We start from the raw sequence: 25,737 nt of genomic DNA, 5'->3' as shown, positions 1-25,737 counted from the left end.
ACATATCACAGACAATACACATGCCATGCATCTGTGTAAAACGTTATTCAATAATTTGGACTTATTCAATCGCATAGTATGATATCATGGTAAAATATGATACCAACTGTGTCAAGCTTTATTATTCACAATATAATAATGATAAGCTACATCGAGCAGACCACAGCAGTACAATTGGTTTTAAATGCTTCCTAATTAATAGCTATACTATTTATATCACAATTTGTATTTGTTTATGAGCACCGATGAGTGAATGTTATTATTTCATTTTACAAGTAAAAAATAGTGCTATTTTTATATCGACTTTTTTCTTCACTAAGATGATCGAATATAAACTTGATAGACATCGCGCAGACCTGCAGTGGTTTGAATATTACTTAATTGTTCCGTCAACCCCATACCACCATACTAACTCTGCATCGTGTTTATAATCAAAATATGAGTGTCGCTATTGTCAGTTCTAAGTAAAATAACTTTTATAATCAATTCCCTCAGTTTGTTCTTTTTAACTCGGTGCAAAGTTAGCGTCGATGGAATTTTATCAATTTTCGATCTTCTTTTATCATCGCATTCAATATAAAACCTATGTGACTAGGTTAATGAATGACGCTGGCTTATGAATTCTAACTGCAAAAAAACAGTTATGTTAAACATATACCTACTCATTTCGTTACTGATTTAAAAGTATATAGTAATTGATTAATAATGGGCATTTATTTAATGAAACTAGACTTTTAATAGCAAGAAAATCAGGTTAATATTTGAAGATAGCTTAAGAATTGCAACTGCAGCTGTATTATTTGCGTGAAGTGTCGGTGCAGCTGCATAGAGTCCGGAATAGTGTACTTCGTAAGTAAACAAAACATGTAGATAAAGGTACCAATTCTATAGATGAGAGATGTTTGAAATTAGAATCCTATTTGTGTTATTTCAGTTAATTCAGGCATTGCTATTTGCACTATTCCCGGTTATAGCTGGAACAATCACCGCCACTTTCGATTACGATAGTAAAATGATAAAAATGGAATGGGTCTAATAGCGACAGCAACGGTGCTGCTGTCACTCATTTTATCAACAGTGAGGTCAGTGAGAGCACCCACGTCTATCATCAATGATGTAGCGGTATGTTACTCCAGCAGCTGCAGCTGCAATACTCACCCACTTAATCAAAATATTCCAAATGTTATCTACTTATTAGCTACCTATTTGCGTCTAGATGTGTCTGGTGGAGATGTCTATCTTTTCTCAAACATGGAATGAAATGTTATCATTACCTTCGTTATAATCGGCTTCAAACTATCACGTTTCAGGCGGAGCTACTTGAGAATTAAAACTGTAAAGAGATTTCGTAGAAAATTTAAGGCCTAGCTGAGAAGTATTTTTTTATTTCCATTTCACATACATTTATGGCATAGCATTCAGCAATTAATTAAAAACTATAAGGGTCAATACAGACGGGCTGCTATGCAAGTTATCCAAGCTTACTGCAACTTGTACAAGCCAAGGCAATATTTTGCTTTTTGGTTTGTTTTGTATTTAAATTTTTTATCGTTAAGTACCTCTGTTATGTTTTGAGTACGTACGGGATTACAAATGGATGCGAATATTTTATGTATAGTATGTTTGAGAAAAGCACTATAAAAGGGCTAGTCGGCTTGATATTCCTATCCTACTTAGCCGGCAACCCCTTACTTCCTGACTTCTGCAATAATGTAATGTTAGAATAAAAAATAGGCAAGGATTAAGGGCAGATCTGCAGCTGACACATCTACTTAAAGTAAAGATTTGTACGTTATGTCCCTAGCTAACTATTACATCGCCACAATAACACCAACGGTCAAGTCTTATTGCTTATAATTAACTGTTTTAATTGTACATTTCAGCTTATGAATATGCATCTGAGGAGGATATATTGAGTGACGAGGTAAGACAACATAACGTTATCATATTTGTACGAGGGCCAAACTGAAAGTTTTTAGAAAATCAAAAACTAAACAAACTAGCAAGTTATTACTTTGTTCCTTTACATCAATACAGGGTGTAAACGTGGTGTAAACCTAATACGGGCGAACCTCTTAACGGTGGTGAGTATAGGACATAAACAATGGAATTAGATAACTTTTACTTAAAATTGAAATATTTTTTTTATCCATACAAATTAATTCGGCCCGCAACGTAATGCATACACTCGCGTTTAAACGCTAGTTGACAGTTGTCATTGATTGTCATCGCAACCACGTTTACAGTACATTGCTGCTGGGAAATTTTTCAAAAATTAATTATGGGCTGAAACTTAAGAGTAACTCAAAAACACCTCTTAATTAATGATAACAATATTGAATTATATGCCTGGTTTCATTTATCGCCCTTATTACGTTTAGGCACTGTATATCGCTGTATCGGATGGAACCACTGAGAAAAGCACTTTGTCCACTCGTCTTAAGGGGTAGTTTTTGGGCCTCTGTCAAATTATGAGGTATCCGACGGGCACAAAGCCTCCTGACTACTAAATGTCCATGGAGGATTTTGTGCACTTGACTCATATCAATGCCTAAGGTTGTCGGAATATGCTAAAAGGTCACTCTTTTGTCAGTCTCTATCATACGCTGCACAACACTGATGTTTTAAAAGTCCGTCCCTCACGCTGATTATCGGTGAAATTACTGCGACCACGTTTAATTTTATTAACCAGATGTAAACAGTGCCACTCTTTTGTTGAATTAAATGACATCGAAAGTCATAGAAAATCATAAAGTGACCCATTTTTGTCCGAAGCAATTTTTCACATAACCAATTCCCGCCAACATTTTAATTTTTTTTTCTACAGTTGTGATCAGAGTTTCAGACGCTTGATTTTCTGCCAAGTCAAACATTTATGAGCATTTATTAAAGATAATCGACTCCTATTTTATGTGATTTACTACATTTAATGGTGTGTGTGTGGATTGAGTGAGCACCTTCCGAAAATAAAAAAAAATATGCTGATCATTTAGTAAAAGTTCCAAAACAATTGTAAAACGAATCTCTGAATTTGTAAAAAGATAAATCAAAAGATACAGCCATTAACATGTGCTCACTCAGTTCTCACAAACTACCAACGAAAACAGTGAATATATTCATTTAACATATAATATTTATATACTAACATTTAGTAAAAAATAGGCCAACCTACCTCTATAAATATTAGATCACCTAGTGACGTATTAAATTTTTTACAAATAGTTTCTTATGCTCACTCAATCCACACACTTTTGAAAAGCCGAATTTTGATAAAAAACATAAGATTTAGACCGCTATTATATGTGTATAGTTTAGTAAAAGTGAAATGGGAATTTGTAAAATACAAAACGAACCACTAACGTGTCAGGTTTTTTTATAATAAATTTTTGTAAGTGCTCACTCAGTCCACACGTTTTGAGAAAGTTAAAAATGTAAATATCTTACGATTTGTAGCACCTAAGACACTCGAAAGTACTTCAACATTTAGTAAAAATTTTTACTAAATATCCACCATCTAATATTTTATATTCGTTGTCTGGTTTTAAAGATATTCAGACATAACTTTTCTCATACAAATGTATCAAGCAGGGTGACCACACTATGTCGGCTCCTGATTTTCCCCACCTTCCCATTGTCATATTGAGATTGGGGAGTTTCGTTCAATTTTGATATAAAGTAAAATTCATAATCCTACGGACTAAATTGACAAATGACTGACAGGTAAAATGATACCAGGAACAGCAAAATTAAAATAGGGAAGGGTATATGTCGATAACAATATATCGACAAGTTGTAAAGTACATACAACAGACAAGTTTAAATCAAGAATAAGTATATTAGTTTCAAATAAGAGGTACACATTTTGGTTTGTTCTATGTATCTTCGAGGTAGTGGATGGATGCCATGCATTTTTACACACTAGTTTTAAAACATAAAAAGGTTTCCGAGCCTGTAGGTAAAAAATAAAATACCATGTCCGACGATAATCAATTATCTGTCACGCTATGGCAAGTATGTCATAAATATCTATATAATTTTCGAATAATATTATTGCTGCTTCGAAATAAAAAAAATATCTCTAATTAGCGGTCTACAGACCTTTTGATCTGTCGAAATCACAGAAAAAGTTGGTATATTGATTAGCCGATCAAATTGCCAATTTCATTGTCCCGTCTGGGTGCACCTTAAATCTACGATGTAATCATAATTTTAATATCGATAAGAACGACACTGGCCAAACTGTGGCAACATTCGTTCACACTTACTTGTCAATTTGGTCCGTAGGATTATGGATTTTACTTTAGTTTACCGGATTTGTAAGTGGGAGCGAGAAAAGAATAACTATTTCTCGCTCCCACTTACAAATCCGGTACGCTCATCTGTTAGCGCGATTAGATTACCAGGTTCTGGTTTCTTACTAGTGAAGTATTATATTCTTTGTTTCTTACCAATTATCATTCATGTCCTTTTTAATGCATGCATGTCGATATGGTTATTATCCTGACGTCGATAAAAATTACACAATACACATCATCACTAGGCCAAGAACATAACCTAAAAACAGTTTGCAGATGGATAATTAATATGGTATTAGTTTAATATTATCAAAATTAAACGAACGAAACTCCCCAATCTCAATATGACAATGGGAAGGTGGGGAAAATCAGGAGCCGACATAGTGTGGTCACCCTACTTGATACATTTGTATGAGAAAAGTTATGTCTGAATATCTTTAAAACCAGACAACGAATATAAAATATTAGATGGTGGATATTTAGTAAAATTTTTTACTAAATGTTGAAGTACTTTCGAGTGTCTTAGGTGCTACAAATCGTAAGATATTTACATTTTTAACTTTCTCAAAACGTGTGGACTGAGTGAGCACTTACAAAAATTTATTATAAAAAAACCTGACACGTTAGTGGTTCGTTTTGTATTTTACAAATTCCCATTTCACTTTTACTAAACTATACACATAAATAGCGGTCTAAATCTTATGTTTTTTATCAAAATTCGGCTTTTCAAAAGTGTGTGGATTGAGTGAGCATAAGAAACTATTTGTAAAAAATTTAATACGTCACTAGGTGATCTAATATTTATAGAGGTAGGTTGGCCTATTTTTTACTAAATGTTAGTATATAAATATTATATGTTAAATGAATATATTCACTGTTTTCGTTGGTAGTTTGTGAGAACTGAGTGAGCACATGTTAATGGCTGTATCTTTTGATTTATCTTTTTACAAATTCAGAGATTCGTTTTACAATTGTTTTAGAACTTTTACTAAATGATCAGCATATTTTTTTTTATTTTCGGAAGGTGCTCACTCAATCCACACACACACCATTTAATGACAGAAAATACGGAATCGTAATAAATTGTAGCAAAAATAAAATAATTAACAAGTTTTGTCATCTACACAATTTTATTGCTCAGTAAAATTGTGCAATATGTTTTAATTGTTTAACTGTTGAGACCGATTACCTTAGTCCTAGAAAAAAAACTTTTATGCTCTCTAGAGCATAAAATGCGATTTTATGTCGTCTACGCACGACATAAAGGTGCACTTTTTGAGCATGAGAAGTAAAAACTTAATTTTTAATGATATTCTTTACAAGTGGCCAGTTCTAAAAACTTTCAGTGTCGCCCTCGTATACGCAACAACTAATAACTATCTACAAAAGCATGACTCCAGCGGAATTAATAAATGTGTGTCAATAATGATGCATTAGCTAGTACATAATAACAAGGATAAATGTTACACATTAGCAGTTGAATATGTTCTGCCTACCCCTTTTGGGACTACAGGCGTAAGCTTATGTATGCATGTAAATTTAAAATAATATAAACGTTATTTCAACATTTTTATTATAGTGACCCCGATTTAATAAGTATTTCCATTTTTTTTTTCAAATGTGTTAGTTAAGTACTTACAGTGTAGGACTATTTTCAAGTAGGAACCCACTAATATAATTATTTTAACTTAAGTAACTGATCTCAATTAAAGGCTGTATCGCAAAAAATATCTAATATTATTATTTCAGAAAACCAGTGACATTGAAGAATTTGCACCAAAGATTGTTAAAGCCTTACCTACAGTTGTGTCTACGACAGAGGGCACACTTACGAGGTATGTGCCATTCAATATATGTGGCGCTCTATGTCTAAAGAGCCCTTACGCCGTGGCTTGCGTGGACGACCGTTGCGTGACCGTCGCCGTCGCGTCGCATCGCATCGCCTATCATGGATAGTTCATCGAAGTCGCCCACCTAAGACACTTCCATAGAGATCGAAGGTTTGATTTCGTCGCATCGCATAGCATCGCCGTTCCGTGCTCGTCGTCCACGCATGACACAAGCCACGGCGTTACGTTTTATCGGCAATAAAGTCAATTTTCTGGTGTGATATAAACTTCCTTATTGTACATACATGGAGCCCCTTGTGATGGCAAAATTGATAGATGTAATTTTTTTGGTTGTTATTAATTATTAACCGTTTGGGGAAAAAAATGTATTTCATTTTCGATAATATCGACCATATTAACAATCGCTATTTAGGATGCTCATTGAAAATTCTCGATTACTAAAGAAAGGTTTGATATCACTGATATCTTATGGTGTCTAAACGAACTTTGAATATCGAGTGTTAGTCTAACATAATTTATACGTAGTGCCCTATAAACAGCCGAAAATTTGCTCGTAATGCTCGTTTTAATTTTAAAGTAAAAAAAATATATATATTTTCTAGAACATTTTTATATTAGACTTATATTGACCGGGATATAGACCGTGATTACCTTTTTGATTTTTGTCGAGCTCCCGATATTTCGAAACACGTATCACGTATTATTTCGTAATCACGGTCTATATCCCGGTCAATATAAGTCTAATGAAAATAACCGTGAATCATTCAAAACATTTTTATATGTTAAGAGTAATATCGACATATTAAAATGTCGAAAAATTGTTTGCTACATCACTTTAGTATAAGCGCCCCGAGTTATCCCATTTGTGTGACAGAACGCTCTCAGTTGACATAAGTGTCTTCGATATTGTTTATTAATATATTTAAAAAAAAACAAGTTTTTTCACCACACCAACTCCATTGCATTCACGAGAGTGCAAAGTAATTTTATACAAATATTAACTTGATGTCGTAAGCTGGCTGGTATATTTTACCTTTAAATGATGATTTTGAATCATAAATATTTAAGAAAATTGTTAGATTAGATTTAGTTTGATGTTTCACACTTTGTATTTTATTCGTGTTGGTGTGGTGAAAACTTCACTCGGAGGCAGTTTGTTTAAGCGTTTCTGTGTGGGTTGTCACCGCTGCGAGAAGCGTGTCATCAAGGTTTTTTACGTGTGGCGTATGACAGTGTCATTTTAATATGACAAAAGTTGTTCGACGCCACAGCGTAGATTTCGAAAATGGAAGATGCAACCAATCGGTTAACCGTTCCTTGAAACCACTCGCTACGCTCTCGGTTTAATATGGGAGTCTTACTAGCTTGGGTATCAATATTGGCACGTGTGGTTAAACAACACCAAGAGGGCAAGCAACTTTGCCCTCTTGTAAAATAAATAACTATTTTTTATTACAGGTTAGAGGCAAAGGCTATAGGCATGCCGAAACCGCAGATAAGATGGTTGAAACATGGAATGGAAATTGTTCAGTCCCAAGAATACCAGATTGAAGAATTGGAAGACGGCACATCAATTTTAATTATTCCCGAGGTTTACCAAGATGATACGGGGGAAATTAAATTTGAAGCATACAACCACCTTGGAGTGACATCAACCATTGCCGCACTATCCGTTGAGAGTTAGTTAAATTTTATTTAAAAAAATCAAAGTGCTCTGTGTATTAAATAATACCTATATGTATACTTAGTACTTACATACATTTTCAGTTTACAGGTTCAGGAGATTTTTTCACAGCAACGGATGTAATGAATCCATCATTAATATATTATTCCCCTCCTTTACTCCTTTTGTCATTTTGAGTAAATGTATAAGTAACATTTAAGTCCAACTGGAATTACTACATTATGCTAAATTTTTTCGTGTTATATCTCTATTCCCTTCAACCTACATAGTTTCAGACATAAACTCTACTTCACGCACTTACTTAATACACGTTGAGTGTAGATACAATATTAAAACTAGAAAGCAGTTATGCTGTCAAAGCCGACGAAGGTTAATGAAATCTAAGATTCAATTCAATTCAATTCAATTCAAAGAAGACCAAGCGGTTAATTCTACAAAACTTTCAGCAATTCTATAAACAGTTTTGCCTAGTAGTAATTTTGTTGCTAATTTATTGTCGGTTATAGGTATCATTGGAACAAAAGAATACCGCAAACCAGAATGGGTGACACATATGGAAGAATTGCAAGCTGCATTGAAAGGTAGGTAATATACCAGACCATGTTTATGTAAACACAAGTAACATAGTACTGGCAATAACTGGTAGGTACATGAAGTAAAATTAGGCAAAGAAAAAAGAAATGAAGTAAAAAATCGGTTTTCGTGTCAAAAAATTATATAAATTAATTTAAAAAAAAGTTTGATATAAACATTAATTATATAATCAATGTTTATGTCAACATTACATTATTCTATGTTAATTTTGCAGCTACTCAATCTGTCCCGACTTTTGTAAAGGAAATATTAGGGGAGCGTGTTCATGAAGAAGACACTGTAAAGTTTGAAGCAGTTTATAGTGGAAATCCAACCCCAGGTGAGGGATATTGAAACGTGTAGTTAATTAATAAGTTATCTTTTTTTAACCCTTAAATGCATGAATTTTTCTTTTAACGAGATATTTATATATGTGATAGACAATGGTTTTCTGACTCTGGGAAAAATAATAAAAAAAATATTTAAGATCGATTTTTATACTAAATCAGTGTTAGAAGTTAAATAGGCCAAATCTTATTTATATAAATATATCGTAATTGGTAAGTTTTATTTAAAAAAAAAAATACTACTATTAAAAAGGTACACTATTTGTGAAACCTTTATGATAAAATGTTTAAACATAAACTAATTACTAACTCCGAAAAAATCAGCCTAAATCACATACTAAAAATCGCCATCGTCCTGTTTTTTTACATTTTTCCGCCATTTCATCTTAATCCTTAAATAATAAATTAAATAATTAAATAATAATAAATAATTCCTCTCTCTGCAGCCCTAACCACCGGCAGCTTGGGCCCTGCCCTGCTGCTGGCGGCACCCTAGGTTAGGTTTTTTATAATATGTTTATATGTTTTTATATTGTTTTGTAAGTGTTTTTTTATTTTACTTTTATACTTATATTGTAAAAAACCTAGCATAAGAAAAAAGATAAATAAAGGATAATAATAATGAATAATAATTAAGCAATAAATGTGATTTTGGATAGCTACATATCGAGCCACGGGCCATCAAATATATGATGCATATATTATATACATCACCATGCATTTAAGGGTTAAGAGAGTGTGCGAACTAAATTTACTTATGTTCGCAACACTAACTGTAAAAGCTCTCTTTATTTCTCATAAACCGATGAGATAGTTGCATTTTATCCACAAGCGTGCTAAGTAATTCATACAAATTTTGACTTGATGTCCTATGCTGCCTGAAAAATTTACATTAAAATGATGATTTTGACTCATATGTTTGTTAAATTGATGGATTTGAATTAATTTGATGTTTTACAACTAGTATTTTCCTCGTATAGCTGTGGTGAAAAATGTTGTGTTTCATTCGGTGGCAAAATTTGTTTTACCTTCGTGCCTTGATGGCTCGCAACGCTTTACTTCTTTTCAAACCACTCGCTACGCTCGCGGTTTAATATTGGATTTTTGAATTTGCTCGGGTATTGTGTATCAATATTAGCACGAGCGGTTAAACAGCGACTTTGCCCTCTTATAAAACAATTAACTCTTTATGATAACTGTGGAATCGTTATAGAGGATTCCAAACACAAAACAACTTTTTATAAATCAGATCATTGATATTTTATTATAACATGGAAAGTTCGCTTTTTGAGTTATGCCATAGACATAATTATGGTATCATTAGTTTTAGCCAATTCTTTAACCATATAGTTTTAACGTACTTTTGAACTTTTTCTTTTGAATTTTACACAACCAACCTCCATACTTTCGATTCAATTAACTATAAATTTCAGAAATCCTATGGTACAAGGATGACAAAGTTATAAGAACCGATGAGCAATATACAGTTGAGAATGTGGACAGTCATACCTGGTGTATAATTAAGAAAGCCAACAAAGCAAATGAAGGAACATATATGTGTAAAGCTGTCAGTGATATTGGAATGGCCGTAACTAAAGCCAAGTTGCAAGTATTCAAAGCAGGAGAAACTATTAAAAAAGCAAAAACTTTAAGAGAAAAAACAAAACTTGAAAAAACGGTTAAGCGTGAAAAAGATGTAATAGAAAAAGAAAAAGCAAAAACTGTCTTAGAAGAAGCAACTCCTACCGTCACAGAGGAAGTACAAGAAATCGTCGAGCCAAAACCTATCAAAAAAATTCCAAAAGAAAAGGTTACAGTCAAATTGAGCTCAGCGGAACATGTTGAAACTGTTGATGTGGCTTCCTTTAAAAAAGTTGACAAAAAAGAAAAGCCTGCACCTCAACCTGAAACTTTAAAGCCAGATATAACACCACATGAACATCTCATATCTTCACAACAGCAGAAAGAAGAAATGGCCGAATTATTTGAGAAATCTCCCATAGATAAACAAAAGGGAATCATTAAAACAGTTGAGTCAGACTCCAAAATGGTGGCTGAGATTAATGAGTTACTTGAGGTTATCAATGCCAGGGAGTTTGGTCCCGGCGAGTCACCACTTAGAGAACTCGCTAAAATAGGTTATATGTTAAGAACTGGTGTCACAACTGAAGAGATAGAAAGTCTGTATGATTCCCAATATTTCCCAGCCCTGCGAGTGCCGCAATCCCAATCAGCCTTAGTCCAGTTGGTTGAACGTCAAGGGCATGGCGCACTCATTACAGAGGTTCTAACAGAAGAAACGACACAAGACGAAGACGTAATTGCCGCAAAGGTGGGCTTCCGCGCTTTTCTGAAGATGGTTGAAATGAAGGCCAGTTCCGTCGAAGAAGTCATTGCACACTTTTATCCAGAAGACTTCAAACCACGGTCATGGGAACAAAGAGAAGCACATGAGGTAACTATGGTTTTACACCTATTCTACATAAGTACATGCATAAAATGCTAAAATCGATTTTGCTCCCCGGAATTTAGATATTTGCAGCAGCCGATCAGTACAGCAGTAATTTCTCTAAAAGCCCAAAATATTACCTAATGAAGTATTTATTGTTCACGTGGTGGGTTCGCTTTTACCAACGTTGATTCGGTGAATCCTAAGTTTTACCATGGCGACTGTTCTAGTGACAGGGCAGCAAATTCGAGCCCAATTTACGAATACGACCACATTCACTTCCCTTGCATCTACCGCCCCAAGTGTGCCAACACCACCAGCATCACGCTTCCTGCTGTGTGTGATCTTGCAGCTCTCCTGACACAGCTCTCGGCAGTAGCTCAGGCGATCACATGCAGCCTAGACTTCGATAGGCTTGCTGTACTTCGGGCTTTTACAGTAATATTTAGTACATTATAGTGGATTACTGTTTTTTTTTTTTTTAAGTTTGAATAGGTAGACGTTTCACGTTTTACCACGATCACACCTGATGGTAAGTGATGATGCGGTCTAAGGTGGAGCACGCTTACCTAAGAGATACCTATTTACTCTTGCTTTAAAGAGACCTGGATTGTACTCATGCGGAACCACAGACTCAGGCAGGGCATTCCATTCTTTGGCGGTTCGCAAAAGAAATGTTAAAGCGAAACGCTTAGTGCGTATTTTCGGAATACAACTAAATACGTACAGCTACACAGTAAAATTAAATTTTTTTCACGTGTTAACGGATTATCGATTAACTTTAACTTACGTTTGTCGAAATGTATCCCTTTAACGACTAACGAAGTCAACTTTTTTAGTAACGGATTAGCGATTATCAAAGTTAACTATTTTATTAACGGTGCCCAGCTATGTTAAGTAATAATCGGCCAAATATATGTCCTCCGTTGTTTTTAAAATTACAGGTCATCGTGGAGTCTTCAGCAGCACACATGGCAGAGAGTCGTACAACGAAAGTTATAAAAGGTAGATCTTACTTTAGTCTTTAATTTAAGACGACAGATACAAACGTAGTCATCCCTGAATCTTAACCACAGCTGCATAGCTGTAGGTCTCCGCTTTTTCTACTAATTTTTATTATAATTAATGTTTCGAAAAACGCGAACGTATAAAAATGATTTCCATAATTATTAAAAAAGAATAATGAGGACTACGTTTATAGGGAGAAGCCACAATCCCTTTCCTTTAAAACTTATAAATTTCAGTCGAATTAGAAGTCACCTAACGGGTTAGGTACTTCTGATTCGAGTGATTTGTAATGAATTAAAAAAATAAATAACGTATTTTACATACTAAAATCCCCTAAGATCACAATTCGAACTATGTATTTCGAATAAGCTATTGTCGCCTTAAAGTTAGGGTGTTCGCCTTTGGAGGGAGTGAAATAACTCAAACGCTAAGCCAGACAAATTAGATAAAAAAACCGTTTTCAGGAATGAGTTCCCAGTATACTGGAAATTCATACCGTTATTTGGTTAACCATCAATTTAAATTGGTGTAATCCGAGTTTACCCACCAAGCGCGCACCCCACGGACGCTTTTAAGCGGATTTAGGAAGAATATGGTGCATATATCGACTTTATTATACCTGCCATTTTGTTGATTTTTGTTATATGCATATTTTTTATGCATACATACGAGTATGTACAACATTAAACTTTTGGATGTTATGTTACATTAATGTTTTTTTTAATGATATAGAATTTATGTGTCTTTTTGTTATTATCAGATACGTCGGTGGTTGTCGAAGAAGAAGGTAAGCTTTAATGTCAATTTTATATTATTATACTTATACTATCATTTGATGACTTGACTACATAATGTATGTGCTAATATGAGAAAATTAAGGAAATAATCTAATATTTTGCGATAATTAAAACCAATATTTTGCTTATAACTCATGCTTTGGAAAAGTAACATAAAAGCGGCTGAAAATTATAGTGTTTAAACATTAGAATAAGAATAATAAATAATTGGTTTAATAATGCCTACTTATAGAGCGAAATTGCAGAAACTAATATCTAAGGTCTTCTTTGAATGTAAAACGGTTCAAACAAACTGCTAATTTATCCGACTGCGGGGGTGTCGTTATGGTAATGATACATGTACAATGGAACAGTTTACTTAGATGGCAGCATTGCGTTATCATTTTAACCACAATCGGATAAAAAGTTAATTACTAATGCCAACATTTAATTAACATTATAAAACGTCGATCACTCGATTAATGTGTTTTCAGCTTTTAGTATTAATGGTGCTGCTTTCGATTTGCAAAAGTGTGTGCATCTTTTGTATTCACGATGTGCTTAGCTACATTTATATCAAGTAAGTACCCAGCTTCATACTTGTAACAAGATAGATATAACACTGACAAACTTTCTCTGACAGAAAACAATAACGAGAATAATAACTGCTTTTTAATACTATTTAAACACGTCTACTCACTAAGATCTCATATAATTAACGTTCAAGTGCTTCAACTTTCTTAAGACAAAATATACTCTACTATAATGTATCATTCACAGATGTCAAAGAAAAAGAACAAGTCAAAAGCAAAAAGCATACTAAACAGAAAAACTTCTCCGAGTTACGCATTGAAGAAGAAGTTGTTGGAGAAAGAAAAGCAGTCAAAACAGTTCATTCCAGGGAAAATGTTGAAGTTTATGAAGACGACGAAGCAGGATTACTTGAAACTGCAGAGACAATTTACAAAACTACGACACCTACATCTATTCATGAAAATAAAATAGAAGTAGTCCCTGCTAGTGAGGTATCTCATATAATACCAGACAAAACAACCGATAAAATTAAGGCTAACCTCAAAATTGACACTAACTATCCATTAGTTAACGCATCACAACAAGCTGAAGAAAGAGAAGAATCATTGCTTGTTAAAGAACAAGTTAAACTTCATGTCAAACCATCCATTCCAGAAAATGAGTCAGTAGAAGTAACTGAAATAGAAATCAGCAATTCAGTGGACGACTACTCAGCAGATTTTACCAAAGCCGACGTTAAGGCAGTAAAAAACATTGTCCCAGTAGAAAGTTTATTAACAACAGAAGTACAAGCAGATTTAGATCTGATGGATCTCCAAAAAGCTGAAACATCATTTAGCAGTGCTAAACCATCTGTTTCATTAAAAGATGCTGTAAACGTATCAGAACAAATAATAAACATAAAAGAAGAGTCATTTGAGAAACTTGAGATAAGGAAGTCAAATGCGGCAGTGTCAGTTTCTCCCTTATTGGGATTAAGTGTTACAGAAGTTACGGATGAATTAAAAGAGTACGACATTGAAAGCAAGACAACAGAAAAAGCAGCTTCGTCTCGCCTTAATTTTAATTTGCACGAATCACTTCAAGTTGGAGAAGTTTTTGTTGAAGATAAGTCTGGACGATATTACCCGGAACTAATCGTGCCTACCGAAACAGCTCGAAAAGATGTATTAACATCTAACCAGATTTTGACGGAAGTACATGATGTTCAAGAAAAGGAAGGGTTATTACAAGCTCTGAAATTACCACCAACTCAGGAAGCCAATGTAGATGTAACAATTAAAGATAGCTTGCAAGTAACTTTTGATGAAACACACGAAAAAGAAGGCGAGTTTATTAAAAAAGAATTACCTGCAACAGTTACAGTAGATAAGGAATTATCATTACACACAAGTATTAATACATCGGTAGTAAGTTCACATATTAATGAGATAGATTTTGTACCCGAGCCCTTACCAAGTAAGAAAGCTAATATTGGTGTTAGCGAACATCAACATAAGTTTAATTTGGAAACAAATATTCATGAATCTGAAATTAATTTCGAGGAATCTAAAGCTATACTGAGCACACATGCAGACGTTTCAATTTCTTTATTAGATAAAAACTTTGTTGAAGAAGTTCAAATCAATGAAAGTGAAAAGGATCTTTTAATCAAAGACGAAAAGTACAGTGCCATAGCAGATATGGATGTTCGCGCTGTTGAACCAATAGTAACCTCTGAAACTCTACAAATGACTTCCATAGGTGAACTAAAATTGCAAGATAAGATCCAAGATGAATCGGCTACGGAGACAGTGATTACAGAAAACGCCAAAATTGTAATAGCTCCCTTAATACACGAACAAGAAACATCAGAAGAGTACTTAACCAAAAAGGCTGAAACTATAACACTCTCAGTGGTACCTAATATTCCCATCACTATATGTGAAAATGAGTCATCTGAATCAGAGAATAAACTTACCTTGAATAAGATACCAGAAGTTAGTTCAACAAAACCTATGCCTACTCATCAACTAAAAACACCTATATCAGAAGAGGTAAACACAGCCGATCAAATTAATTTCATTCCTTTGACTTCAAATGCTACAGAAAAAGCATCTGAAGTATATAGAGATCTGCATAAAGAAATCACCATTTTACAAACAACAGTCCAAGAACAACTAGACAAGTTAGATGAAAACCAAACCAACCATAGCAAAGCTGTACCTACCTTTGTTGAAAATGAAAGTTTAAATGTTACAGAAATAATTTCAAACGTCACTGAAAACGATTTACCATCTCATAGGAATATACTTGATGTTTTTGCTAAAACCGATATGGAAATTAATCACAAGATTGCTGTTACGTCTGAGCCTATTCTGAGAGAAGCTGTTGATACAATGGAATCAATGACACCGAAACATGAAGCGGCTTGCCTTTCATCTTATATATTAAGCTCATTGCAAGTCTCTGAAAACAAAGTATTAGATTCGCAAGAGAATTTACCCGAAAGCGTGAAACCCAACCTTCAATCTATTCTTCCGGAAATAATACCATCTCAAGAATTAAATATCACGGAAGTATACCAAAATGAGAAAGAGAGCGCATACGCATCGAAAGACTTACCTGAGGTATTTACCGCTCCGTCGCAAGTTATATCGTTACGAGCTGTAGCTGTAAGCTCAGAGTTAATACCGGATTCTAGCGTCGGTTTCACAGAAAGTGAAAATATAGATATAAAATCTAAGCAAGCCAAGATCGAAAACGTAGCCCATAATGAACTTCAGGTAACTTCAACGGATTACAACGAAAAGGAAAGTTCATTTGAGCGAACTCCAGTCCTAAATACAGTATCTGCTCAAATAAGTATCGACTCTGCTCAGGCTGTGTTGGTGGAAGAAAATAAATCTGAAATCACTGCAAGAAATTTTGAAACAACAAGTGATTTAGCTTGGGCGAAAGCAAAACAAGGCGCCATACCACAAGAAGCAATTTCTCAAGAAGAAACAATGGTACATTTGTCAGAAGGTATTATATTATCCGAAGACAAAGTAAATACGGCCAAATCTGCAGTCTCATTGACAACCCTCCAAGTGCCACAATGCGATGAGAAAGTTACTGTCGAGAGTGAAAATCCATTGACATTAAACTTATCACCAGATCAGCAAAGCGCAAATGTTTCCTTTACTTCTCGACAAAGCATACAGGTATCAGAAATTTTGTCACAGTCTGAAAACTTGCAAAGTACTGATACACTTGATATGGGATATAAAACTGCCTCACCTAAAATAGATGAAATATATGGTAAAGCAGCGCGTACTGAGGAAGTTATAGTAAACCAACAAACAGAAGAATTCGTTAATGAAAAAATGACTGTCAAGCAAACAGATGTTACAACGGTACCATCTTATACATTACAACAAACAGAAATTGTTGCAGCGGAAATGGAGATTGAACTACCTAAACAATCTACAATAACATCAAATATTGAACCGGATATTACCGAAGCCCAAGCACTTATAATGAGTTGTATTGAAACGATAGATAAGGAAAATGAATTTTCCGGAAAGTTATCAGTTCCAACTCAAGATGCCACTATTGGTTTTGTGCCATTAGTTAGCACTGTAAACACTGAAGTGCTTTCAACTAATACCGTAGAAAATCTACTCGAAAAAGCACCACAATCCTCTCAAGCAACAATGATGAGCGATGACCTACATAGACATTTACAAGGTTTACAGATATTACATGCAGAAAAAGAAACCGATTTAGTACCCAGTCAGAAAGAATTTAAACAATCAGCAAAAGAAAACTTTGTCGAAATATCAGCAAAAGAAGTATCTGAAGTCAATATCAACGAAAAAGAAGCAGAGTTATCGAAAATGTTAGATATGTTTACGACTACTGCTAAACCAGCATTAGATGAACAGCAATCACTATTCAGCTCAGAAGTGATTGTAAATCAGGAAATCGAAGACCTTCACGTTTCTGGAACTACAATGTTAAATGCACTTACTACTCATGGAATGAAAGAAGCCATTCAAAATATGGAACCGTTTATAGGCGAAAGCGAAGACACAATAGTCAAAACAACACCAGCAAAGACTGAATTATTAAAACCTGTAGTTGAAGGAAAACAATGTGCAGGCGTGTCAGAAATCATGCCAACAGAAAAAGAAGATACCTTCCTTGTTCATGAAATAATGCCACACAAAAAGCAGTTAGAACCAACCGACAGTGTAAAATTACATTCCAGTGTAGGTATAGATGAAACTGTACCCATTGAATCAGAAACCGAATTACCACTTTGTTCAGATTTTAAACATAAAGCGGGATTGACGGTCCTTCCTGAAGACTATATTAATATCTCGGAGACAACTGTAATAGAAAAAGAGAACATTTTACAAGCTAACCAAATCCCTAAAAGTGCTACATATAATGTGAATTTGGATGTACATCGTCATTTAAATGTAGAAATATGTCAACATACAGAAACAGAAGAAGTAATTAGGAATGACAGACCAATAGTAACAAAAGAAATACTTGATTTTTCTTTAGAGCCTGTGAGGCCACTTTATATCACAGAAACGAAATCTGAAGAATGCCATGAAGAACTAATATCCAGTAAAAAACCAGTAGAATTAAGTCCAAATATTAACCTCGAAGTCGGTGACCATATAAACATTACAGAAACAGTTGTTTTAGAAAAGGATGACGATTTGAACTTAGGATTGTTGAATAAAATTGAACATGGCAAAGCAAATGTCGAAACATCGAAACATTTAACTGTAACTGAAACAGACATCAGAGAGAACGATTATCCGTTAGAAAATATAGCCCAAACTGTATCACAGCAGTCAGACGTATCCATTGAAGCTAAAATACCAATCCAAGTGCAAGAAGTTATTTCTAAAGAAAGTGGTTCAGATCTAGCGCAGTATAATAAACCACGTGAGGAAGTACTCAATGTATCTATAGAATCTCAACATCATCTGACTGTAACTGACGCATTAGTAGGGGAAAACGAAATCACAATACAAGATGATCAAATCCCACAAAGTGTAGAAAACAAGGTTAAAGTAGAAGCAATGCATCATGTAATGACAAATGAAATAACAGCAATTGAAGAAAGTACAGAATTTGTAGGCAGTAAAGCTTACAAAGATGAAAAAGCATCGAAATCTCAAGCAGTTACAGAAGCTCTTTACAGTGAACAGACACAGGCGATTGAGAGCGTAAGCACTATAAAAACTACATATACACCAGATTTATCAACTGCTGACCAAGAAATAATTGGATTAAAACCACTTGAACAAACGGAAGTATTAGCAGAAGAAAATCCTGATGCTTTCGATAAATATATTCCTAAGGGAGAAACAGCAGAAACAGTGCAAACCACGAAAAAAGAACTAGTGTTAAGCCAACCAGAAACGTTTGAAAGCACTCAAAACCTGGCAGACAAATTTGAATCAGCACCTTCCCAAGTTCAACTTGAGCTGGAACTACATAAGAGTTACATAACATCCGAGGACACAGCTGAGGAACAGCCAGAAATAATCAAAACTTCTGAAGAACATGGTAAGTACGCTGAAAAACAAATAATAGAAATGAAATCACTGCAACAGCTGGAAATAATAGCAAATGAAAAACCCGAACCCCTTGCAAAATTCCTTCCAGATAAAAATGATAATGCCATAGCAAGTCAAAATACTTTGCAAGAGCTAACTAGTGCAGAAGCATCTGTATTTGAAAATGTTACTAATTTACCTTCCTCCGTTACATTAGAGATAGGTAAAGCTTCCACAGATTTAGAAACACACAAAAGTTACATTGTTAGCGACAATATTACTCACGAAGAATCTGAAGATATCACCATTGAAGGTAAGAAAATAAGTTCGATTGTGGGGCAGGTCTTAGAGTTTAAGCCTCTAGAACAAACAGAAATATTTGTTGGTGAAAATACCTCTACAATAAGTACAGTTACACAAGAAGGAAAAACGATTACAGTCACACCAATTGAAAATGAATCTGTAAGTCAGTCTGATGTTATTGTACATGAAACTGGAACTGAAACATCGTTTAGAAAGCCGATTCAGATGGAAACTGCTTCGTTATCTTTAAATACAACGCAAGGAATTACTATAAGTGAAGTAACTCATGAAAGCGTTCCCGAAGATTTCGTTCCTTATGAAGGTAAACCAGTGAAAGCTGATAAAACTGTTGCTCCATTGTCACACTTACAATGCACGGAAAATATATCAGAAATACACGCAGACGAATTAACACTACAATCTACACAGAGTAAAAAGCCTACAGTTGTCACTAGCGAAATAGCACCACTCATAGTCACAGACAATACTTGTCTTCTTCAAGAGGAAAATCTTCAAATAACACAACCCAAAACTCAAAACGTACGCGAAAGCCTGACTATAGCCAGTGAGGTAGAAGTCACGGATGAATTCGTCAATGAACACGTTTCACCCTACAACGACGATATATTGCAGTTAAAGAAAACAGGCAAAATCACACAAACGAGCGACACTGAGCATCAACTCACTATATCAGAGCAGGAAACACGATTCCTAGGTATGTATGAAATTATGTTTTTCTCAAGATTTTGAATATTTATTTATCCATAAATGAGAAAACATTGGTAATAAATATTATACATGTCTGGTGATAAGCGTACTTGGTGGTGATAACCATACGATTTACGAACCAACAACTCAAATGTTACAAATATCCTGACTCGAAAATATGTGAGTGTGCTTAGTAAAACGTCCCACTTTGTCGGTTACCATTAAGGCGAGATTTACTTGTATCTTTATATGAGTAAACTGACAAAGCGGCTTTATAACAATAGACAAAGTGGGACGTTTTCCCGTGCACACTCACATATAGAGAAGATTTTAAATTTATAGAAATGCCTTAGTCTCGTTGGTTACATGCATATACTAATTAATCACACGCGTTTTGTATGGAATGTCGACTAAATTTGGAAGCAGATTTAAAGATAAGAAATCATGAAATATTATTAGCAGTGATCGGGGATTTGGATGCCACTCGGGGTGATTGAACTTAATCGTTATGATAGTATGGATATGCCGCGGGATTCCAGGCACAAAATATAATTATAATTACAGGTACAGAAGGCACACTGCTTTAGTGTTCACGAAATGCCGCCTTTTAAATGCCTACAAAATTCTAACAAAGAAACGACCCGCACGTGCGTAGCGTCCGATGACAGGGTTGCCGATGGATTAAAACAAATACCTAAGGAATTAATACTCAGATAAAATGTTATACTATTACTTACTTACTTACTTACTGCTAGCCTTTCTCCGCAGACGTTTAGTCTGGTTGCCTTTGGCATAGGCCTCTCCCATATTTCTCCATGTTTCTCTGTCTAGAGCTTGTCTTCTCCACAAGGCTCCAGCTACCTTTCTGAATTCATTTTCCCATCTCATTTTTTGTCCGCCATCCTTCCTTTTGCCATCTCTTGGGTACCATGATGTTATGTCCTTAGACCATTTTTCTCTTTTATCTCGGAGCATGTGGCCAGTCCATTTCCATTTAAGTTGCTTCATTGTCTGATTTACGTCAGTTATCTTTGTTCTTTTTCTAATGTTATCCAACTTTATTCTATCTTTAAGTTTTATATGCAACATGCTTCTTTCCATGCTATTTTGGCAAACTTGGAGAGCTCGCAAAATGTTATACTATTACATATATTCAAGTCTTGAGCACTTTCTAGGTATATATATATATATATATATATATACAGTATTTATATATTCTTGTTTATTTAAGTTCCAACATCAACATCAGAAGCCTTATTGAACTTTTCCGTGGGACTTAATCAATAGTAGATCTTTGTAAGAATGTCCTATTTTATTCATGGCAGGCAAGCATGGTCGTGCGATAAATGATAAAACATCAGGCCGTCCCTACTTATGGCGCGACCATACTTGCCTGCCTGATGTCTATTAACCTAAGCATTGTGTGTGGACATCGCATCTGAAAAAAAAACTGGATACGTAAAGTGACAATAGAAAATGCGAACGTGCGGTCCGTGAGAACGAGCGCCACCTCTGATTACTTCGCGAACTCGCGGCCGCCAGCATGTACTTGTAGCGCGGCGATAGAATCGTGGAGTGAGCCGCCCCTGTTCCATTAAATATAAATAAATAAGTATGAATATTGATTGTCAATATATTGCTATTACGGGTCAATGTAATAAATGCGACATCAAATCATCAATGTTATTACTGCTTAATCCATCTTTTTTAATTAGTTTAATATAAGCCTTACAAAAGTAGTTATTTGTTATACAAGGGGGCAAAGTTGTATTTTAACGCCGAGTGTGGAATTGAAAAACGAGCAAGTGAAAGGATTCTATAGTTGAACCACGAGCGCAGCGAGTGGTTGAAGAATAGAATCCTGAACTTGCGAGATTTTTAACACACGAGAAGTAAAATACATTTGCACCCGAGTGTAACACAAAACTTTTCCCCTCACTATAGCGAGGAAACTACAGCGCAAAAAATGCGTTTATCACTGCTTCCAGTAGTTTCACAGGTGGTAAATCATCTTTATTACTAGATTCACCTACTTTTTTCAATTTTAAAGCAGTTAATTTCATTTTATTCGAGGTCAAATTACTTTACCCACTAGTGGATAAAATGCGTTTTTACCCGCTGGTATTAAAAGACAAAACACGTGTTTCCGAGCTAGTGAGGGGAAAAATATGTGATTATATAAAAAAAATCACTTCGCCGTTTAGACTGAGTTTGGACACGCGAAGTAGGTGTATTTGTGTCATCTAGTGTGTATTCATAGCTGCGCGACAATCTTATTTAGGGTAAAAAAGAATTAAATTGAAAATTGTGTAGACAGGTGTAAAGTAGATAGTTAGATACGCGGCAACAATATATTTATGGTATAGAAGAAAAGTAAGGTATAATTCATACTTAATAGTCAAGAAAAACAAAGAGTGAAACAATGCTTTAATTAGACTATATACAACATATACCTACACATTTGAAATAACATGTAACTTAAACAAATTTCAGAAAAAACCGACGATAGGTATTCTTCACCAAAAATATCGGACACGGAAGAAACTGAGGAAATAGTAACCATTTTCACACAAACACCAACCGGTGAACCAATTCAATCAAAAACTAAAAGAACAATTTTAAGAAAGAAGAAGAAAACGCAGCAAGAAAACATAGAAAATGATGTTGTAATAGAGGAGAAGTTAGACGAGGACGATATAGTTAAACCGATTACAAAACATACTGTTGATATAGAGGAATTTGAAGAAACCGACTTCACACCTATTAAAGAAATGGCAAAGGGCACCGTAGAAATGCCCGAGGATTATTTGCATTTGCCACAATTAGAATCACAGGTGCAAATAGAAGAACTAACTGAAGATTATTCTAAAGCATCCGAAATTCCAACTGAGATGGCAAGTGCAGACGACCAAACGACGACAGAGAAAAAAATAAAAACAACCACGAAACGAGTCATCAAGAAAAAGCAAGGGTCTGACGATAAATTTATTGAATCGGTTGTTATTCAAGATAAATCTCCGGAACTGCCAGAGGAAACAACTATAGAAGACGTAACATTTGATGGTAAGCTGAAAAAAAAGTGAACAGTCGTGCCAACATTATTCATAGCGCTTTATCATACATATCACACAATACACACACAAAAATTTTTTTTTTGCATATCAAACCTACCATAGGTACATCATTTTATTGTTTTTAGCGGTTCGAAATGTCTTCCCAGCCGGCTTAGTCGAAGCGACAATCGTTCAAGTGTCGTGGCGAACGAAATTAGCTCTGCCGTAACAATAGGTACAGAAGAGCGACAGAGATAACAACGATACGCAACGGAGTGATAGCGATTGTCGCTTCAGCTAGTCCAGCAGTTGGACTTTCATATTCATAACATACAACCTGTTTATCCGTTAACTTTAAAAGAAGGTTCTTAAGGTCGATTACAGAAACTAGTGTCTTAACTCTTACTGAATAACAATGTAGTAGGCCCTTTTATATTGTCCTAGTATTATTAGTTATGTCATTAAACGTGGCGTCAGCGGTCATTTACTTGACACTAACTTTAATGTTATTCTTACGGGTTTCTCACACATATTAATTAATTGACTATGTATGAAAACGATTAAAAACATTTTCTTTTTCTAATTTAACATAAAGATACCAGATGGTTTCTGATAACGAAGTGTCAAATTTAACGGAAAACAAAAAAACACGGTGTATACATCAAAACGGTAGAAAAGAACAATAATGATTTCTTATTACGACCTTTAGATATTCGTTTTACTGGGAAAGAAACTTACCGTAAATAATCATTAGTAATACGAGGCCTGCTACTTTTGTATCCGGAAAAAGAAAAACTAAGAAATATCTATAGTTGTAAATACTTTTTCACCACACCAACTGGTAAAGGCTTTCTTTGCTATTCGAAAACAGATAGCAAAATTGCATTTTATCCACATGGGGGCAAAGTAATTTCATAAAAAAATTAACTCGATGTCTTAATTTGGCTGCTAGATTTTACCTATAAATAAATAATGATTTTGAAACATAAATTTTGAATAAATTGATGGATTTGATTTAGTTTGATGTTTTATAGTCAGTATTTTGTTCGTGTTGGTGTGGTGAAAAATTTTGTGTTTCACTCGGTGGCAAAGTTTGTTTAAACTTCGTGCCTTGATACCCTCGCAACGCTCAAGATTCCACTTTTTGAACCACTCGCTACGCTCGCGGTTCAATATTGGAATCTTTCGCTTGCTCAGGTATCAATATTGGCACGTGCGGTTAAACAACTACTTTGCCCCATTGTAAAACAAATAACTATTATTGTCTTCATATTTGTTAGACGAGACTATATGATGCACTTTTCCATTCTGGTTGTTGTATACAAAACGTGCATATTGTACGTAAAAAAAACGGCTATTTTGCGAACTTATCTTTGTTTGACCGGTCTGGCTCAGTCGGTAGTGACCCTGCCTGCTAAGTCGCGGTCCTGGGTTCGAATCCCGGTAAGGGCATTTATTTGTGTGATGAGCACAGATATCTGTTCCTGAGTCATGGATGTTTTCCTATGTATATATGTACTTATCAATTTAAAAGTATGTATATCGTCGCTTAGCATCCATATAACAAGCTTTGCTTAGTTTGGGGCTAAGTTGATCTGTGTAAGTTGTCCCCAATATTTTTTTTTTTAATTTTCATGTAATATCTTATAAATGCGCGTCATACTGTTTCCAAGAGAAGCATCTATCTTGTGATATATACTATGGTGATCTTGCATTATGAGGTCGCGCACAGCATTTATATTTTGTGGGATAATAGCTGAGTTTGAGGCTTTTTTAAAATTCATCCGTAAACATACCATGACCACGATCAAACCGTCGATACATATTGATCTTAGATGGGACTTCCTCCCCTAAAGTCGAAAAAATCCGATCCATACGATATTTTTGAGTAAACCCAAGGCGAAAATCGCTGAAGATGAAACATGCATTTATTTTTTTAAATGATGTTACAATGTGAAACCGTCTGAGAGATATATGAAGTAAACAGTATTCTACTTGCAAAGAGTTCTATTTGTTATGTAAACATATTAGGGTTCCGTAGTCAAATAGGAACCCTTATAGTTTCGCCATGTCTGTCTGTCCGTCCGTCCGTCCGTCCGTCCGCGGATAATCTCAGTAACCGTTAGCACTAGAAAGCTGAAATTTGGTACCAATATGTATATCAATCACGCCAACAAAGTGCAAAAATAAAAAATGGGAAAAAATGTTTTATTAGGGTACTCCCCCTACATGTAAAGTGGGAGCTGATTTTTTTTCATTCCAACCCCAACGTGTGATATATTGTTGGATAGGTATTTAAAAATGAATAAGGGTTTACTAAGATCGTTTTTTGATAATATTAATATTTTTGGAAATAATCGCTCCTAAAGGAAAAAAAAGTGCGTCCCCCCCCCTCTAACTTTTGAACCATATGTTTAAAAAATATGAAAAAAATCACAAAAGTAGAACTTTATAAAGACTTTCTAGGAAAATTGTTTTGAACTTGATAGGTTCAGTAGTTTTTGAGAAAAATACGGAAAACTACGGAACCCTACACTGAGCGTGGCCCGACACGCTCTTGGCCAGTTTTTCAATATTGTTCCTGTAAGTGGTCCATTCCAGAAACATAAGT

General features: G+C 34.8%; 1 protein-coding gene across 9 annotated transcripts in view; it reads left to right on the top strand.

Annotated features, from left to right (window-relative positions):
- The window catches only part of LOC125241253 (titin-like), a 153,591-nt gene that overhangs the window by 86,428 nt on the left and 41,426 nt on the right, over positions 1–25,737 (top strand). For all 9 annotated transcript variants that reach the window (XM_048149626.1, XM_048149628.1, XM_048149632.1 and 6 more), the window contains 10 exons: positions 1,884–1,924; positions 6,045–6,130; positions 7,604–7,824; positions 8,336–8,410; positions 8,638–8,742; positions 10,183–11,204; positions 12,143–12,203; positions 12,967–12,993; positions 13,763–20,080; positions 22,567–23,136. In XM_048149626.1, the coding sequence (XP_048005583.1) occupies positions 1,884–1,924; positions 6,045–6,130; positions 7,604–7,824; positions 8,336–8,410; positions 8,638–8,742; positions 10,183–11,204; positions 12,143–12,203; positions 12,967–12,993; positions 13,763–20,080; positions 22,567–23,136 (8,526 nt within the window). The remainder of the gene's footprint in view (positions 1–1,883; positions 1,925–6,044; positions 6,131–7,603; positions 7,825–8,335; positions 8,411–8,637; positions 8,743–10,182; positions 11,205–12,142; positions 12,204–12,966; positions 12,994–13,762; positions 20,081–22,566; positions 23,137–25,737) is intronic.

The sequence above is a fragment of the Leguminivora glycinivorella genome, chromosome Z (assembly GCF_023078275.1).
Source record: "Leguminivora glycinivorella isolate SPB_JAAS2020 chromosome Z, LegGlyc_1.1, whole genome shotgun sequence".
In the NCBI taxonomy this organism is placed as follows: Eukaryota; Metazoa; Arthropoda; class Insecta; order Lepidoptera; family Tortricidae; genus Leguminivora; species Leguminivora glycinivorella.
This window is presented reverse-complemented; position numbering and strand designations above follow the sequence as displayed.